This window comes from Pagrus pagrus, assembly GCF_965226575.1.
Source record: "Pagrus pagrus genome assembly, chromosome: 16".
In the NCBI taxonomy this organism is placed as follows: Eukaryota; Metazoa; Chordata; class Actinopteri; order Spariformes; family Sparidae; genus Pagrus; species Pagrus pagrus.
In genome coordinates this window covers 15,588,522-15,607,432 of record NC_140200.1, presented here as the reverse complement: position 1 = coordinate 15,607,432, position 18,911 = coordinate 15,588,522, and the positions used below count along the sequence as shown (strand labels likewise).

Sequence of the window (18,911 nt, the reverse complement as noted above, 5' to 3'; positions counted from 1 at the left end):
TTGAAAGGATACAACATTAATCTTGGGAGGTCGTGTGACAAGAAGAAAAAACAAAGTTTCGCGACACAAACTTCACAGGTGTAAACGAAAAGTCTTTATTTGCTCTAGACACAACTTTTTGCAAGAGGTTTGGGAACTTTATCATGACGGAAATGGATTTTATGAGCTCATCGTGTGTTTTTCTTTCCTTTTACACAAAATTTAGTAAGACACATTAATATAGTGAAGTAGAGGTATGATATTTGAAGTACAAAGAAGCATAAAATGGAAATAATCAAGTAAAAGTACTTCAAATTGTACCTAACTATCAAAAATCATTTCAGTACAATCAGTGCACAACATGACTTGCATGATATGAACACATACAAACAAGTGAGTGTAACTGTAACTCCTCCCGGTTTAGTTTTATATATAATACGTAAAATGCAGTCTGCAAACATATACAATATATGTTGATAGTCCTATATAAAACACAGCATGTGGAGATACAGTGTGCTGCCTGAAATCCAGACCCCATGTAAAAGCATCAAGTACAGATCATGAGTATTAAGGTTTGAGGAATATAAAGTCTACGTTTCATATATTGTGTGCACACATACAGCAGTAACTAAAATGGAATGTAAACCACATTGTACCCTGTTAGATATCCCTTTAAAACTCATATTGATATGTATTAATATGAGTTATTAAATGTGCAAAAGTAATGCCAGACCCCAAAAATGCTAGAAATCTTTGGAATTGGCATTTTTATATGGCTGGTGATCTTTAAGTCTATGAACGAGAGAGAAAAAAAGAGAGAGAAACAACTACCATAGCAGATACATTCTTCCACCTTGGACATGCCAAGAACCAAGTTACATAAAATAACATGTATTTATTGTATAAAAGTGTAGAGAAAATTGCATCAACTCTAATGCAAGTGAGAAACAAAAACTTTAAAAAGTGGTAAACACAGATTGAAGTTAAATGCAGATATAGGGAATTAATCTGGTACAAAACAGCATTAAAGGGCAATTCCACCAATTTTACACTTTACAGGAGTGTGTTAACAGGGTCTTGGGGAGTACGACTGCATATGTGAAAAAAGTAGTATAAGCCTTTTGTGGCTCCAGAGGAAGCTACATGTAATCTGACAACTTTCCTCCAGTGATGTCACTCAGTGGCTAAATTGCATTGTGGGTAATGTAGGCACCAGGTTCTGAAAAGCAGTCCACTGGTCTAGCTTTGCGCTCCTATGACACTGTTGGACTCATAGCTTAAATGATCAAATCGATGCAGCACAACCAGAGAAATCTTCTTTCTTTTTCCAAAACCTGCCACCTACATCAACCACAATGCAACTTAGCCACTGAGTGACATCACTGGTGGAAATTTATCAGACTACATGCAGCTTCCACTGGAGCCACCAAAGGCTTTCTACTACTTTTTTCACATATGCAGTAGTACTCCCCAAAACCTGTTAACACACTATAATTTGTAAAATTTGGGGATTTACCCTTTAAGAGAGTATGGCACCCAGTTTAACTCAAAGAATACAAAAGAATACAGTAGAAAATATTTTATAAAACCCCCCAAAAAGTAGAAAAATGTGTCGACTGTATAACCAATTCATTACCTTAATCCTCTAATAGTTGCCGTTATTATTTGTTCCTAAGACAGTGTTTTTATTTTAACGTAGTGCATCTTCAGTAACTTAACTTTTTTTAAGTTACTCCTTTTTTGCAGGCTGTTCGATGAGTTTCCCCCTGTGGTACTTCTGTCCGATCCCGTAGGGGACGTGTGCAGATATGGTTCCCAGTTCCTTGGCCCCCTCAATGTGGAACATCTGGTCGTCGAAGAAGATGTGGGGTTTTATTTTCTGCAGCAGGGGCCCTTTGGGAGCCCCGGCCAGGAAGAGAGCCTCGTCGATCTCCAGGCCCCAGCTGCGGAGAGTCTTCAGGACACGAGCCCCGGAGCTTGCAGCACTGCGGGCCGTGACCAGGAAGGTTCGGATGGGGCAGTTCAGACGCTCGTTCTTGGCGTAGAATTTTCTCTGGAGCTTCCCCAGAGCCTCCAGGAAACACTTTAATGGGCCCTGAAAGAGAAAGAATTAAGGTTATTTATAACCTTTTGACACAAGGATCACACAGAGAGACACATCAGTAACAGAAAATCCCCTTCAATCCCTTTCTTTATACAAATCAAATCTTTAACTCTTAAGTCTAGGCAGTATGTATCTCTGTGAGGGCACACAAGGACAACAGTGATGCTTGAACTGATTTAAATGTATTTAGAGCTGGCAGAGCAGGTTCCTAAACCCTGCGGACATTTCCCTTGTTTTGCTCCACACAGGTGCTGTTATATAGATGTGATTCAGTTTGTTTCTCACAGTCATTTATTTTCTTTGTAAGTACCTTAAGTTTAGTATTCTCTAACTCCACCGATTTAACATTGCACTCCTGTATCATTGTCAGACTCACAATGGGCAGTTAGAAAATAAAAAAAGGAATCAATCGATGCAGCAACACCAAATATAAAGTATATGCCTACACACTGCCATGAGGTCAAGAACATAGAGGCTGTTGGTTTAAACATCCGTCCTGAGTGATCAGATCACAAATAGACAGCGTTAAGCCTGTCAATACACACCTAGCATTAAATGCATCTCGGCATGCGTCTTGAGTGACCTATTTCTGATCTGATCTCACTTCCCTGATCTATATGCAAAAACACACCTACATCTCTGGAAGAAACTGAGAGAAAGAAATATCTTCATGTATAATGTTTGCCGAATGAACAAGTAGGCCCAAAGAGTTAATAATTTGTTGTAGAGAGTGTTTCACAAAGTTTATAAAGTTTCTCCTCATGCAACAAGTCTCAAAATTGAGCATTTTTCTAAGGAAGTCTGGTGACTTCCTCCAGAGTCATTGAAGAAGTAGCCTATATTAGTTACTTTTTACTGTATTTGTAAAATTTGACATGTTTATCATTAATATGTTTAATCCAAGGTAAGACAAAGGTCTTTGACAGCAATACCTCACAAACACTTTCTACAAGGTAAGAAGCATCTTAATGTTTTGCATTTAATGTCGAAATTACAAGAAGGCACCAATGATTAAGAATTTGCTGTGGCCACTTCGCCTTTCTCATCATGCAACAACAACAAAAAAAATCACAGTTTTTGGAAGGGAGCCTGGGATATTGCCGTTTACAGTTGAAGCAGGGTGCGTTCACAAACATCTGCTGCCAACTTAAGAGAGCCCAATAATGTAGTTTACATTACAGTGAACCACATAAAAGAAGGTAGTCACATGTGTACTAGACCACCTTCAAATGTGGTCTGAGTGATAAGATCTCAAATGCGTCTCGGGGGTGTTCACACCTGCACTTAGAGCTGTCCACTTGTGATTGGATCACTCAGGGCGCGTGTCGATGCCAAATGTGAACAATAAGAACAACCATCAGTTACCTGAGCGAGAGGTTTGTTCTCGAACTCCTTCTCGTGCTCAAAGAAGGTGTCCAGGCCGTGTTGCTTGACGATGATCTCTGACTCGTCTGAGAAGAGGACGGCGTCGCCATCAAACGCCACTCTCAGCTGAGTGTCGCTCAATTCATTCTCCGTTTCTGGCATAAACATTGTAGCTGCAGCAATGCCTGAAGGAAAGGAGCAGAGCGTTAGTTAAAAAACCTGCTGTACTCCATTTTGATGGAGTCTAAAATTTGACACCTCTCAGCTGCAGGCATCTTCAACTTTTCTTTTTCTTAACAATGTTTTAACCGTCACTGCACATGCTAAGTTAGAACCTACAAGTGTTTAACATTTTTGCCTGATAACAGACTGAGATAAGATAATTGATTATCAAAACTGCTGTCAATTAATTTTCTGTCAAAAAACTGGTCAGTAAATCTCAGCACTACATTTGAATGTTTCATATCAGTTTGTTTTGTGTTTATATTGACAACAGGGAGCCATAAATCACATGCCGGCGTCTTCAACCAGCTCCTTCTTGGTGCACAGTATGGGGTCGAGAATGAGTAACACAAAGTCACCATGCAAGTGTGTAAATATGAGTGTAGTGCAAACATGCCACCAGGCTGCTGGTACTGTTGGAGTAGCTAATATTGATGTTAGCCAAATGGAAAAGCTTAAACAGAAATTAGCCTGTTGGGAAAGCTAACACCGATGTTAACCTGTTGAAGACGCTGATGTTGTCTGTTAGAACACTGATGTTAGCATGTTGAAAAACATGGAGTGGAGAAGCTATCGAGATGTTGGTCTGTTGGAGAGACTGACATTGACACTGGCCTGTTACAGCAGGTAAAACAAATGTTAGCCTGTTGGAGAAGCAAACACTGATGTAAGCCTACTGGGGAGGCTAACACAGATGTTAACCTATTAGCTTTACATTTTCCTCACCATGTATTCATGTTTATATATCCTCACCTCCAACTAAACAACTAATGCTTCCAACTCAGTGATGCTGCAGCTGAACGCCTGTCTTTCCTTATCCATTAGCTAAGCTAGCCAGCCAGCGACAAGTGAAGTGAGACAGCTGTTGTCATGGATACTGACTTACCTTCCTCAATGGCCTCTGTGACTTTCTCTGCGTCCCTGGAGAGGTACAGGTTTGTCATGTAGGCCTTCAGGTAGCCTATAGGACTTTGCCCTCCTGTCATACAGAATCTCTCTATGGTCAAATCTGAAAGTATAAAAGCAAGTTTCAGATGTGTGAAGACAGAAATCCCACTGTAATGACACTGTAACAGCTCTTCTTCATTTATACTGTGTAATCAATGTGTTGTTCTTGTTCTTGATTATGTCTGTCGATGCCACAGTGGATGAGCCGCGGCAGCCACTGTGCGATTACAATCAACAATGTTTCATTCAGGACGCAGCATACCGTAGTGATTAATGCTGTTTATGAGGCGCACTCCAACTTGGGCATGGTTGTTAGTCATCAGGACGATGTCAAACAGCTCCTCGCTGTCCGGGTAGAGCTCCCTCAATCGAGAGTTAACATTCATCAGGGCCTGTGTGAGAGGACAGACACCGAGGGACAGGGTGTTTTGTCAGAGCGTTTACAACACAAACATTACAACATTTGATCTACAGGTTCAAACAACACTGAAACAATCTGCATACAAATTAAAAATGTAAGCCTCTTAATGCCTCTACATCAAGACTGAATATACATGCTCTGTACGTGCAGCATACAAAATGAGCCTTGATAACTTGATTAAAAAAAAACTTATTGCAGAGAAGAAAAGGAGTGATGGTGCAATGGAAATAATTAACATGCATCCAGTGAGTCATTGATCACTTTATACCCGACATCCAAGCAGGTTTACAGTTGCAGGAAGGAGGAATCCAAACGAAGCCTTACACCCACAGTGTCTGTTGCCAGCTGTGGCAGCATGTCTGTATCTATTCCCCTGGCATTGAGTAGTTGCATAACAGCCCAGATCATTTTACAGTAACGGTGTGCAATCACTCCAGGCTGATAACGCCCGTGAACAAGTAGCTCAGCACATTCAAGTGCGATCTGATGAACACCACGTCTGCACAGTCAGAAGCTCTGAACATCAACCAGTCTGAACATCCTGCATGCTTCTAAGAAAAGCTTGATTTTCACGCTGAAGACTGGTGTGATCTGACGACTTGGCAAGCCACAAGCTATAAGCAATGGCATTTGATGACCTAGAAATGACACTCAACAATCAACTATCTTTCTTAAGAATTGGTTCATCCGGAAACGTTCCAAACACAGTAAAACTGAGAATGAGAAAATATAAGTAAACAGCAGGGTTTCTGCAGATACAGACCACTGACTGTTCGTGATGCCACCCACAGGGTTTTGAAGAGCAAGAATGAAGTTCAACATGGGTAGTCGCCATCTTGGTAGCACTTCACTACTTCACTACGTCAGTTAAACAAGCCCACCTAGCTGGAAGCTGGCTAACAAGCTATCTGTGTTCACACATAAAGAGAAGTGAAATTCACCTCACGTTACTAGCATGAGTTCAGCTGTGGGTTTATTTGCCCCAAACAGACACAATGCCTTGTATATAAGCTGCAAGAGAGGAAGCAACAACAGGTACCATGATGTGTGTGTATTTGTGTTAAGTTTTGTCTCTGACCAAAGTCAGCACTCACCAGAGAATCAGTTTCTTTCTGTTATCCTGCAGTGTCTTTTATTTTCCCCATCTCCTCTCGGTACATTCATAAACTGATGTACATTTAAAAGGCACAAACACGACCAAGAGGTCAAATTAAGTGACTTGAATTAGCTAGCTTGTGGCTAGCTGTCACTAAAAGCAGCCACAGCATTAATTATACGTAACCTTGAGCCTTAATATAATTTAAACAAGTGAGTAAACTATTCACTTGTTTACAGAGATCAAAACAGTTTGTTGAACCAGGCTGTAAAAACATGTTTATTTCTGCTTTGAAGTTGTCAAAATTTTAACATGGGCTCTTATGGGCTCTAGCTCTTCTTCTTACCTTTTTATTATATTGTTTATTGTTACATTGAACTGTTCTTTGGCTGCTGTGACACAGTGGGCCTAATAAAGGAATTTCTGATTCTGATTCTGATGGGCATTTACTCGCTTCTGGAGCCAGCACCAAGTGGCCATTTGAGGAAGTGCAGTTGTTGGTACTCCTGCAGCTTGCAGCTTGATACAGACACACCTACACACTAATGATGTGTCATAAGTGACTTTTGTACCTGTATGTTGTATTCTAGGAAAATCCTGCATATTATTCCTTTAAAGAATGAACGAACAGACAATGAAGACACATGAAATTGAGAGAAATTGTGTCTTTTACATGACTTATTGAGGTGTGGCCTCATTGTGCAACAATGGATTTCAGTCTCTGCTGCTGACTCTAGATGCAGCCCATTGACAGAGATCACTGTCCGCACTGTGGACTTCAATGACTGCACTTCAGGGACCACACCCTGCAGCAGGCTGGCAGTACCGGGGCTCGGGCCTTACCTTGACGAAGGGGAAAGCAGCTCCTGTCTTCAGGGGCTCGTTTTCATGCTCCACCTGATGAGCCACGTACTTCTCCACACCTTCTTCCTCATAGATCTTCCTCTCTGCCACCATGTTGAAGAGGGTGCGCGAGGAGACGGCGATGGTGACAGCAAAACGGGGTTTAGGCTGTTAGAGGATGGGAAGAGGCATTAAACACATTAGATTAATGATACAAGGCGTGCTTAGCTCCAGGGACGTGAAGCTAACGGACCAGCTCATCATAAACACTTGAGTAAAACTACTCACAGGTCTCGGTTTGTTTGTTTTGAGGTTGTCAAAGAAGGCTTTGGCCGCAGCCCAGTCCTTCTCCTCTCCTCCGTCTTCAGCCGGAGCTTCGTTCAGCTTGATTTCACTCATCTTTTGTCAACTTTTCTAAAGTCCGGAGACCTTTTTCAAACCCCGGGTAAGAGGTGAGGCAGCAGCAGCAAGAAAACTTTCCGGAAATGTAGTAAAAACAAATCCAGGTGGGCGTGTCCCCTGCCAGTGACGTAGGCAGGTCTGAGCATCGCTTCAACCTGGTTGGTTGAAGGAGAGAGAAAGTATGTGGCCAGAAGTATGTGGACACCCCGGCATACAGTCATATCTTAATTACCAGGTCACTGACCATTTCTAAGTAGGTACATTTACAAGGGTTCTGTACTTAAGTACAAGTTTAAGATACTACCGTGTTGGAAGTACAGACTTGATTAAAGGTATCATGATAATAACCTACTACTTTGGTAAAAGTGAAAGTCTCCCATACAAATAGTATTTGAGTTAAACTCTTAAAGTAGCTTTTTGTTGGTGAGACAGAATCAGAATCAGAAATACTTTAATATCCCCGAGGGGAAATTGTTTGTGTTATAGCTGCTCCCATTCAAAGTTCAGAATATGCAGAAATAATAATAATAATAATAATAATAATAATAATAATAATAATAATAATATTATTATCTATTGTTATTTTGATATTATTATCTATATATTATCTATATATTAATATGTGTTCAATGAGACGATGTAGTTCACTGAGCGATTTAATATAAAACTAGATGGTATTTTGTTTTATTGACAATAAAGTGCAACTTTCTTGATTTGAAAAATGATCTTTTTAAATTGACAAACATCATATGTGTAGTTCCAATGGGATCAAAACATTATTTGTCTCTCCCCACTGACTACTGTACAATTAATAAATAATATAAATAATATTAACTGGCTTGATTTCTAGCTCAGTTCATTGTCATACTTTTTGGACAGGTACTAAAAGTAAACATTTGTCCAAATACCAGGTTGTCCTGCTGCATCCGGTTCATCCATTGAGCAGTAGCTATGTGAGCCAGCATGCTTTTCAGGCTTTTCTAGCACAAGCCTTTGCACAGTTATATATATGTCACATGGACTGAGCAGCTGAGAGAGCACAGACAGGTGACAGCTCATTGGCTGTGTTCCACATCACATACCTTTCCTTTTTACTTCAAGTCTCACACTATGGACTGTGATGGATGTGTAAGCAAGATGGTGCAAGCAATTTTGATTGCAGCCCATGTATCTCAAATTTTGTGATTTTGAAACTGAATTTTTCTGATAATCTTGGGGATTATTGTCCCTTTATATGTTGAGAAAATTATCCTACTTCTTCAGACAACCTATTTACAAAACCCCACCTTAGGTTACTTGGAAAATTTGCTGTCACAAATCTGACATTAGGGCTGAGCTCACAAAAAGTTTACTTTTTAGATGAGGTTATCACAGGAAAGCAACACTGCAAACATCTGATGCTATAAAGTATCTATTAGGGAACAAATCCATACAGCCAGGCTCCAAAATCTTGTTGAAAGCTTTTCCCAGAAGAGCTGAGACTGTATTACTGGTTTCCTCATACAGCTCTGGTACATTACATGTATCAGAACGTTTAGTCAGTCATGTAGAGGTTAAGGCAAGGTAAACATTTGTCTGGTCTGTAAAGCCAACACTGTTTACTGTGAGACTGGTACCGACCTGACTTCCAGATGTCATGTCTCATCTGAACTTAGGTCATGTTTTTGTTTTCCTTTACCTTTTCAGTTCTGTTTCCTTGGTGTCTAGCTCTCCTCTCTTTTCAGATCCCCTTCCTGTCCTTGTGTGTTTCCTGCTGTTGTGATTGTCTGCCCCTCCTGGGGGGTATTCCAGAAAGGAGGTTCAACAAACTCTGAGTCTAACCCTGAACTCCGAGTTGACTAACCCTGTGAAGTGAAACTCTGAGTTTTCAGTTCCGGAACAGCTGATCTGAGTTCGGTAAGTCGACTCTGAGTATGTTAACTCTGAGTTGTGCTCGTGCCTGACGACTAGTAAAAAGCCATCATCAATGGAGCTCCGATACTGTGATTCACAATGGCAACGGGGGAGAAAACAGGAAGCAGACATTTTCTGGGGACAAAAATAAAGAAGTAACACGGCTGCGGCCGTAATAAAAATCACTGACAGAGTTTTAGATGCGGTCTTCTTTTCATTTGGAATTTAACAACAGTTTCTTTCATATTAGCCTTTGGGGAAGTGGTTGAATGTTGTTCAATGTTTTATTTTATTTTATTTTAGGCTAGCCTACCTATAAAAACAGTCTCACGGTGGCTCCTCCTCCTTCTGGCTGCTGGAAGGTGATTGATTAACCTGCGAAGTGATTAAAAAAACAAAACAAAACAAAAAACGAAGAGGAGAGAAGAAGAGAGGACTGATATTCGCTGTGCGGCCGGAGAATATAAATGACGGACTGATGAGGAGCGGTCTACTGTTCGGTTCAGTCCTCGTCAGGGAGTGAGAGCTCATCTAAATGAATCTAAATTCTCCTCCTGGTGTAAAACTATGTGAATTATTTCTGCTACAACATGATCGGACTGAGAAGGAAAGGACAGCCGCTGTCAGACAGCTCCGTCAGACTCAGGGTTTCTTCAGGTAAACCTGCCAGTGAGCAGGTTATGTTCACAGAGTCAGTTACCGCAGTAACAGACCCAGAGTTTAAGTTACCTCTCTTTCTGGAACTGAAAACTCAGAGTTTCTCTCATCTCAGGGTTAACAAACTCAGAGTTTTCACAAAACCCGCTTTCTGGAATATCCCCCTGATCTGTTTCACCTGTGTCCAATTATCCCCACCTCCCTTGTGTACATGTCTGTGTGCTCCCTTCTCTCTCTGCCAGTTCATTCGTTCAAGTGTTACAGCATTCTTCCTCGTGTATTTGCCCCCTAGTGTTTTTGACCCTGTTTATTGGACCTTACCTTGCCTCTGCCCAGCCCTTTGTGTTTTGGTTGCCATTGCGGATTGATGTCCTGTGTACCGAACCAGCCTTGGAAAACCTGAATTGTCTGCGAGTTGTGCATTTGGGTCTACGCCTGGTTTGTCTGATTTTATTGTACAAAGTTTTTGTATTCTTCTTCTGCTGCTGCAACAATTTGTCTATATTTCTCTCTTATCAAATTGGGACATGATTTGAACTTATCTGTAATATGTCAAAATGGCTGGATGAGGAAAAATCAATCTGGATAAACTTGACTCTTTTTATTTTGCTATTCAGAGCACAGTTTATTTGAAATTGGAGATCAAGCTCATGTTATCTTATGTTTCCATTTTGAGCGTGTTTAAATGTAATATCTCACACAGAGCCAATGTTCTTATAGTAACAAATGCTTACACAATCTCTCTCAGTGTTACACACACACTCACACACACGCACGCACACCGTCCACTAGCACATGAATGACCTCCCTCCTCCATCACACCCCCTCAGAGTTGGTAGAGTCCAGGACGGAGCATCATGGCGATAGACGGTAAGTGCTCGGTCTCAGGTGTACTGCGGTGAAACTTTGCTCGGGACAGGATGAGAACAGCATGTTAATGAATCATAACAGTCATTAATTAGTGTGAATGCTCCAAAGCATTCACACTATTGTTCTTCCGGAATTTATTAAAGTTATTATTAGTGTGAATGCTCCAAAGCATTCACACTATTGTTCTTCCGGAATTTATTAAAGTTATTATTAGTGTGAATGCTCCAAAGCATTCACACTATTGTTCTTCTGGAATTTATTATTATTATTATTATTCCTGCTTCCGTACGTTTTTCAGCTCTCTTCAGCTCCTTCAAATTTTGAGCTACAGAAACCATTCAACTATCAAAATGTGCAGCTCATTAAGGACATTCTTGCTTGTATTTTTGGTATTTCTATCTTTTATACTTTTGGAAATATTCAGCTTTTTCTGCAAAATTTTCCCCATTCATCCTTATGGGGAATTTCTCAAATTTCGCCCTGCTACTACTTCAGCATACGTTCAGCTATAGAAACCGTTCAACTATCAAAATGTTCAGCTTTTTATGCTCTTTCAGCCTTATACTTTTCAGCTTTTTAGCTTTTCAACTTTTTCAAATATTCAGCTTTTTCAAAACTAAAACCAAATTTTTTTCCCATTCATCCTTATGGGGATTTTTTCAAATTTCATTCTGCTACTACTTCAGCATACATTCAGCTATAGAAACCGTTCAACTATCAAAATGTTCAGCTTTTTAAGCTCTTTCAGCCTTATACTTTTCAGCTTTTTAGCTTTTCAACTTTTTCAAATATTCAGCTTTTTCAAAAAAAAATTTAACATGGAAACAAATGGGAAAATCTTCAAATCCTCCTCAAAACTCATGGACTTTCAACCTCTTCTGCTCCCTCATACTTTGAGCTAGATACACAGTTCCAACTTTAAAATATTCACAAGACCTTGAACTATTAGGCATGTGTTTAGTTTTTGAAAATCTTTTACGGTTTTGAAATAATCACAGTTTTAGTGTGAAGGATTTTTAGCTCCTCTTCTGGGTTTATAATGGGTGTGTATTGCGTGAGCTAGAGTGCGGAACATCACCGCTAGAGTGGAGAGCAGCTGGAAAAATTTGTTAAAAAATTGTCTTCAGCTTGATTTGGGTCCCACAGCTTTTACTTCACATAGACAATATATACATAGAAATGTAGGAAATCTTGTTGGCTTTCATATGATCATCTTATTTCAGATGTGCGACTTAAACTTTTGGCTGTAGAAGCCCTAGAGTGACAAGCACTCCAGCAACTCCCCCATAAGCCGCAGTGTTAACTTTGAGCCTAAATCTCTGGAGTGGAGCAGACGGTACCGGTTTTGTCTCTCGCTCTTGTGCCCTCATTTTTCACTCTACAGAAATAAAAAACACATCACATGGTTCAGCAATGTCTCCTGTTACTCACTGTATACATATTTTGGCCATAACCATTACACTTTTTTCTAAACCTGCAGGTGTTTGGGAGGTGTTTTCCCATTCATTCTTATGGGGACATTTTCAACTTTGGTTCTGCTACTGCTCCAGCATCTGTGCAGCTACAGAAACTGTTTGGCTGTCAAACTGTTCAGCTTTTTAAGCTCTTTCAGCCTATTACTTTCAGCTTTTCAACCTTTTCAGCTTTTTCAAATATTCAGCTTTATGTTCAGCTATAGAAACCGTTCAACTATCAAAATGTTCAGCTTCATGTTCAGCTAGAGAAACCGTTCAACTATCAAAATGTTCAGCTTTTTAAGCTCTTTCAGTCTATTACTTTTCAGCTTTTCAACTTTTTCAGCTCTCAAATATTCAGCTTCATGTTCAGCTATAGAAACCGTTCAACTATCAAAATGTTCAGCTTTTTAAGCTTTTTCAACCTTGTACTTTTCAGCCTTTCTGCCTTTTCAGCTTCTGAAAAAAATCAGCTTTTCCTGCAAATTCTTGACTATTCATTCTCATAGTTTTATGCATGTTTTGTGGATTAGGCAAGTGTTTTCCAGCACATTCAGCAGATTTTGCGAAATCACTTCAGCAATCAGCATTCACACTGTATTTTCGCAGGAAATACAATTTTTCTAGTTATTATTATTATTCCAGCTTCCGTACGTTTTTCAGCTCTCTTCTACTCTTTCAAATTTTGAGCTACAGAAACCATTCAACCATCAAAATGTTCAGCTCGTTAAGGACATTACTGCCTCTATTTTTCATTTTTCTATCTTTCATACTTTTGGAAATATTCAGCTTTTTCTGCCAAATTTTTCCCATTCATCCTTATGGGGAATTTCTCAAATTTCATTCTGCTACATCTTCAGCATACGTTCAGCTATAGAAACCGTTCAACTATCAAAATGTTCAGCTATTTATGCTCTTTCAGCCTTGTGCTTTTCAGCTTTTTAGCTTTTCAACTTTTTCAAATATTCAGCTTTTTCAAAACTAAAACCAAAATTTTTTCCCATTTATCCTTATGGGGATTTTTTCAAATTTCATTCTGCTACTGCTTCAGCATACGTTCAGCTATAGAAACCGTTCAACTATCAAAATGTTCAGCTTTTTATGCTCTTTCAGCCTTCTTATTTTCAGCTTTTTAGCTTTTCAACTTTTTCAAATATTCAGCTTTTTCAAAAAAAAATTTAATATGGAAGCAAATGGGAAAATCTTCAAATCCTCTTCAAAACTCATCCACTTTCAACCTCTTCTGCTCTCTCATACTTTGAGCTAGAGACACCATTCCAACTTTAAAATAGTCACAAGACCTTGAACTATTGAATTTGTTTTTCAAAATTTTAAAATCTTTTACGGTTTTGAAATTATTACAGTTTTAGTTTGAAGGACTTTTAGCTCGTCTTCTGGGTTTATAATGGGTGTGTATTGCGTGAGCTAGAGTGGGTGACATCATCGCTAGAGTGGAGAGCAGCTGCAAAAACTTTAGAAAAAACTCTCTTCAGCTTGATTTGGGTCCCACATCTTTTACTTCACATAGACAATATATACATAGAAATGTGGGAAATCTTGTTGGCTTTCAGATGATGGTCTTATTTCAGATGTAGGACTTAAACTTTTGACTGTAGAAGCCCTCGAGTGACAAGAACTCCAGCAACTCCCCCATAAGCCGCAGTGTTAACTTTGAGCCTAAATCTCTGGAGTGGAGCAGATGGTACCGGTTTTGTCTCTCGCTCTTGTGCCCTCATTTTTCACTCTACAGAAATAAAAAACACATCACAGGGTTCAGCAATGTCTCCTGTTACTCACTGTATACATATTTTGGCCATAACCATTACACTTTTTTCTAAACCTGCAGGTGTTTGGGAGGTGTTTTCCCATTCATTCTTATGGGGACATTTTCAAATTTCATTCTGCTACTGCTCCAGAATATGTGCTGCTACAGAAACTGTTTGGCTGTCAACCTCTTCAGCTTTTTCAAATATTCAGCTTTATGTTCAGCTATAGAAACCGTTCAACTATCAAACTGTTCAGCTTTTTAAGCTCTTTCAGCCTATTACTTTCAGCTTTTCAACCTTTTCAGCTTCTTCAAATATTCAGCTTTATGTTCAGCTATAGAAACCGTTCAACTATCATAATGTTCAGTTTCATGTCCAGCTAGAGAAACTGTTAAAATATCAAACTATTCAGCTTTATGTTCAGCTAGAGAAACTGTTCAACTTTTAAAATATTCAATTTTATGTTCAGCTAGAGAAACTGTTCAGCTTTTAAAATATTCAGCTTTTTAAGCTCTTTCAACCTATTACTTTTCAGCTTTTCAACCTTTTCAGCTCTTCAACCATTTCAGCTTTTCACCTTTTTCAACTTTTCAACCTTTTCAGTTTTTCAACCTTTTCAAATATTCAGCTTGATGTTCAGCTAGAGAAACTGTTCAACTATCAAAATATTCACCTTAGAAACTGTTCAACTTTCAAAATCTTCAGCTTTTCCAACCCATTCGGCCTATTCCTTTTCACCTTTTCTGCCTTTTCAGCTTTGAAAAATTCTGCTTTTTCTGCAAATTCTTGACCATTCATTCTCATAGTTTTATGCATTTTTTATGCATTAGGCAAGTGTTTTCCAGCACATTCAGCAGATTTCCAAAATCACTTCAGCTTTCAGCATTCACACTGTATTTTCGTAGGAAATACAAATTTTTCTAGTTATTATTCTTCTTCCGTACGTTTTTCAGCACCTATCTTCTCCTACAAATTTTGAGCTATAGAAACCATTCAACTATCAAAATGTTCAGCTTTTTAAGGACACTCTTGCTTCCATTTTTCTTTTTTCTATCTTTCATACTTTTGGAAATATTCAGCTTTTTCTGCAAAATTTTCCCCATTCATCCTTATGGGGATTTTTTCAAATTTCGCTATGCTACTACTTCAGCATACGTTCAGCTATAGAAACCGTTCAACTATCAAAATGTTCAGCTCTTTATGCTCTTTCAGCCTTGTGCTTTTAAGCTTTTCAGCTTTTCAACTTTTTCAAATATTCAGCTTTTTCAAAACTAAAACCAAAATTTTTTCCCATTCATCCTTATGGGGATTTTTTCAAATTTCATTCTGCTACTACTTCAGCATACGTTCAGCTATAGAAACCGTTCAACTATCAAAATGTTCAGCTTTTTAAGCTCTTTCAGCCTTGTTCTTTTCAGATTTTTAGCTTTTCAACTTTTTCAAATATTCAGCTTTTTCAAAAAAAAATTTAACATGGAAACAAATGGGAAAATCCTCAAATCCTCCTCAAAACTCATCCACTTTCAACCTCTTCTTCTCCCTCATACTTTGAGCTAGAGACACCATTCCAACTTTAAACTATCCACAAGACCTTGAACTATTGAACTTGATTTTCAGTTTTTGAAAATCTTTTACGGTTTTGAAATTATCACAGTTTTAGTTTTAAGGATTTTTAGCTCATCTTCTGGGTTTATAATGGGTGTGTATTGCGTGAGCTAGAGTGCGGAACATCATCGCTAGAGTGGAGAGCAGCTGCAAAAACTTTAGAAAAAACTCTCTTCAGCTTGATTTGGGTCCCACAGCTTTTACTTCACATAGACAATATATACATAGAAATGTAGGAAATCTTGTTGGCTTTCATATGATCATCTTATTTCAGATGTGCGACTTAAACTTTTGGCTGTAGAAGCCCTCGAGCGACAAGCACTCCAGCAACTCCCCCATAAGCCGCAATGTTAACTTTGAGCCTAAATTTCTGGAGTGGAGCAGACGGTACCGGTTTTGTCTCTCGCTCTTGTGCCCTCATTTTTCACTCTTCAGAAATAAAAAATACATCACATGGTTCAGAAATGTCTCCTGTTACTCACTGTATACATATTTTGGCCATAACCATTACACTTTTTCCTAAACCTGTAGCTGTTCGGGAGGTGTTTTCCCATTCATTCTTATGGGGACATTTTCAACTTTGGTTCTGCTACTGCTCCAGCATATGTGCAGCTACAGAAACTGTTTGGCTGTCAGACTGTTCAGCTTTTTAAGCTCTTTCAGACTATTACTTTCAGCTTTTCACCCTTTTCAGCTTTTCAACCTTTTCAGCCTTTTCAACCTTTTCAGCTTTTTCAAATATTCAGCTTTATGTTCAGCTATAGAAACCATTCAACTATCAAAATATTCAGATTTATGTTCAGCTATAGAAACCATTCAACTATCAAAATATTCAGCTTTATGTTCAGCTATAGAAACCATTCAACTATCAAAACATTCAGCTTAATGTTCAGCTATAGAAACCATTCAACTATCAAAATATTCAGCTTTATGTTCAGCTATAGAAACCATTCAACTATCAAAATATTCAGATTTATGTTCAGCTATAGAAACCATTCAACTATCAAAACATTCAGCTTTATGTTCAGCTATAGAAACCGTTCAACTATCAAAACATTCAGCTTTATGTTCAGCTATAGAAACCGTTCAACTATCAAAACATTCAGCTTTATGTTCAGCTATAGAAACCGTTCAACTATCAAAACATTCAGCTTTATGTTCAGCTAGAGAAACTGTTCAACTATCAAAACATTCAGCTTCATGTCAGCTAGAGAAACTGTTCAACTATCAAAACATTCAGCTTCATGTTCAGCTATAGCTTGCGTTAGGCAAGTGTTTTCTAGCACATTCAGCAGATTTTGCAAAATCACTTCAGCAATCAGCATTCACACTGTATTTTCGCAGGAAATACAATTTTTCTAGTTATTATTATTATTCCAGCTTCCGTACGTTTTTCAGCTCTCTTCTACTCTTTCAAATTTTGAGCTACAGAAACCATTCAACCATCAAAATGTTCAGCTCGTTAAGGACATTACTGCCTCTATTTTTCATTTTTCTATCTTTCATACTTTTGGAAATATTCAGCTTTTTCTGCCAAATTTTTCCCATTCATCCTTATGGGGAATTTCTCAAATTTCATTCTGCTACATCTTCAGCATACGTTCAGCTATAGAAACCGTTCAACTATCAAAATGTTCAGCTCTTTATGCTCTTTCAGCCTTGTGCTTTTAAGCTTTTCAGCTTTTCAACTTTTTCAAATATTCAGCTTTTTCAAAACTAAAACCAAAATTTTTTCCCATTCATCCTTATGGGGATTTTTTCAAATTTCATTCTGCTACTACTTCAGCATACGTTCAGCTATAGAAACCGTTCAACTATCAAAATGTTCAGCTTTTTAAGCTCTTTCAGCCTTGTTCTTTTCAGATTTTTAGCTTTTCAACTTTTTCAAATATTCAGCTTTTTCAAAAAAAAATTTAACATGGAAACAAATGGGAAAATCCTCAAATCCTCCTCAAAACTCATCCACTTTCAACCTCTTCTTCTCCCTCATACTTTGAGCTAGAGACACCATTCCAACTTTAAACTATCCACAAGACCTTGAACTATTGAACTTGATTTTCAGTTTTTGAAAATCTTTTACGGTTTTGAAATTATCACAGTTTTAGTTTTAAGGATTTTTAGCTCATCTTCTGGGTTTATAATGGGTGTGTATTGCGTGAGCTAGAGTGCGGAACATCATCGCTAGAGTGGAGAGCAGCTGCAAAAACTTTAGAAAAAACTCTCTTCAGCTTGATTTGGGTCCCACAGCTTTTACTTCACATAGACAATATATACATAGAAATGTAGGAAATCTTGTTGGCTTTCATATGATCATCTTATTTCAGATGTGCGACTTAAACTTTTGGCTGTAGAAGCCCTCGAGCGACAAGCACTCCAGCAACTCCCCCATAAGCCGCAATGTTAACTTTGAGCCTAAATTTCTGGAGTGGAGCAGACGGTACCGGTTTTGTCTCTCGCTCTTGTGCCCTCATTTTTCACTCTTCAGAAATAAAAAATACATCACATGGTTCAGAAATGTCTCCTGTTACTCACTGTATACATATTTTGGCCATAACCATTACACTTTTTCCTAAACCTGTAGCTGTTCGGGAGGTGTTTTCCCATTCATTCTTATGGGGACATTTTCAACTTTGGTTCTGCTACTGCTCCAGCATATGTGCAGCTACAGAAACTGTTTGGCTGTCAGACTGTTCAGCTTTTTAAGCTCTTTCAGACTATTACTTTCAGCTTTTCACCCTTTTCAGCTTTTCAACCTTTTCAGCCTTTTCAACCTTTTCAGCTTTTTCAAATATTCAGCTTTATGTTCAGCTATAGAAACCATTCAACTATCAAAATATTCAGATTTATGTTCAGCTATAGAAACCATTCAACTATCAAAATATTCAGCTTTATGTTCAGCTATAGAAACCATTCAACTATCAAAACATTCAGCTTAATGTTCAGCTATAGAAACCATTCAACTATCAAAATATTCAGCTTTATGTTCAGCTATAGAAACCATTCAACTATCAAAATATTCAGATTTATGTTCAGCTATAGAAACCATTCAACTATCAAAACATTCAGCTTTATGTTCAGCTATAGAAACCGTTCAACTATCAAAACATTCAGCTTTATGTTCAGCTATAGAAACCGTTCAACTATCAAAACATTCAGCTTTATGTTCAGCTATAGAAACCGTTCAACTATCAAAACATTCAGCTTTATGTTCAGCTAGAGAAACTGTTCAACTATCAAAACATTCAGCTTCATGTCAGCTAGAGAAACTGTTCAACTATCAAAACAT

The 18,911-nt window shown here is 38.4% G+C and overlaps 1 protein-coding gene across 1 annotated transcript; it reads right to left on the bottom strand.

Moving 5' to 3' along the window:
- Window positions 1-71: 71 nt before the first annotated feature.
- Window positions 72-7,468, bottom strand: LOC311272061 (cytosolic 5'-nucleotidase 1A-like). Its single transcript, XM_084378164.1, has 6 exons — window positions 7,267-7,468; window positions 6,979-7,146; window positions 4,881-5,010; window positions 4,557-4,679; window positions 3,449-3,633; window positions 72-2,074 (listed from the first exon to the last, which is right to left on the bottom strand). The coding sequence occupies exons 1-6, from the start codon at window positions 7,375-7,377 to the stop codon at window positions 1,709-1,711; spliced, it is 1,083 nt and encodes a 360-aa protein (XP_084234290.1). The 5' UTR covers window positions 7,378-7,468; the 3' UTR covers window positions 72-1,708.
- Between the last annotated feature and the right edge of the window lie 11,443 nt (window positions 7,469-18,911).

Coding starts and splice junctions, on each gene's coding strand:
- LOC311272061 (XM_084378164.1), bottom strand. CDS start 7,377: ATGAGTGAAATCAAGCTGAACGAAGCTCCGGCTGAAGACGGAGGAGAG. Junction 7,147..7,266: donor AAACAAACAAACCGAGACCT/GTGAGTAGTTTT, acceptor ATCCTCTAACAG/CCTAAACCCCGTTTTGCTGT. Junction 2,075..3,448: donor AGAACAAACCTCTCGCTCAG/GTAACTGATGGT, acceptor TTTCTCTTTCAG/GGCCCATTAAAGTGTTTCCT.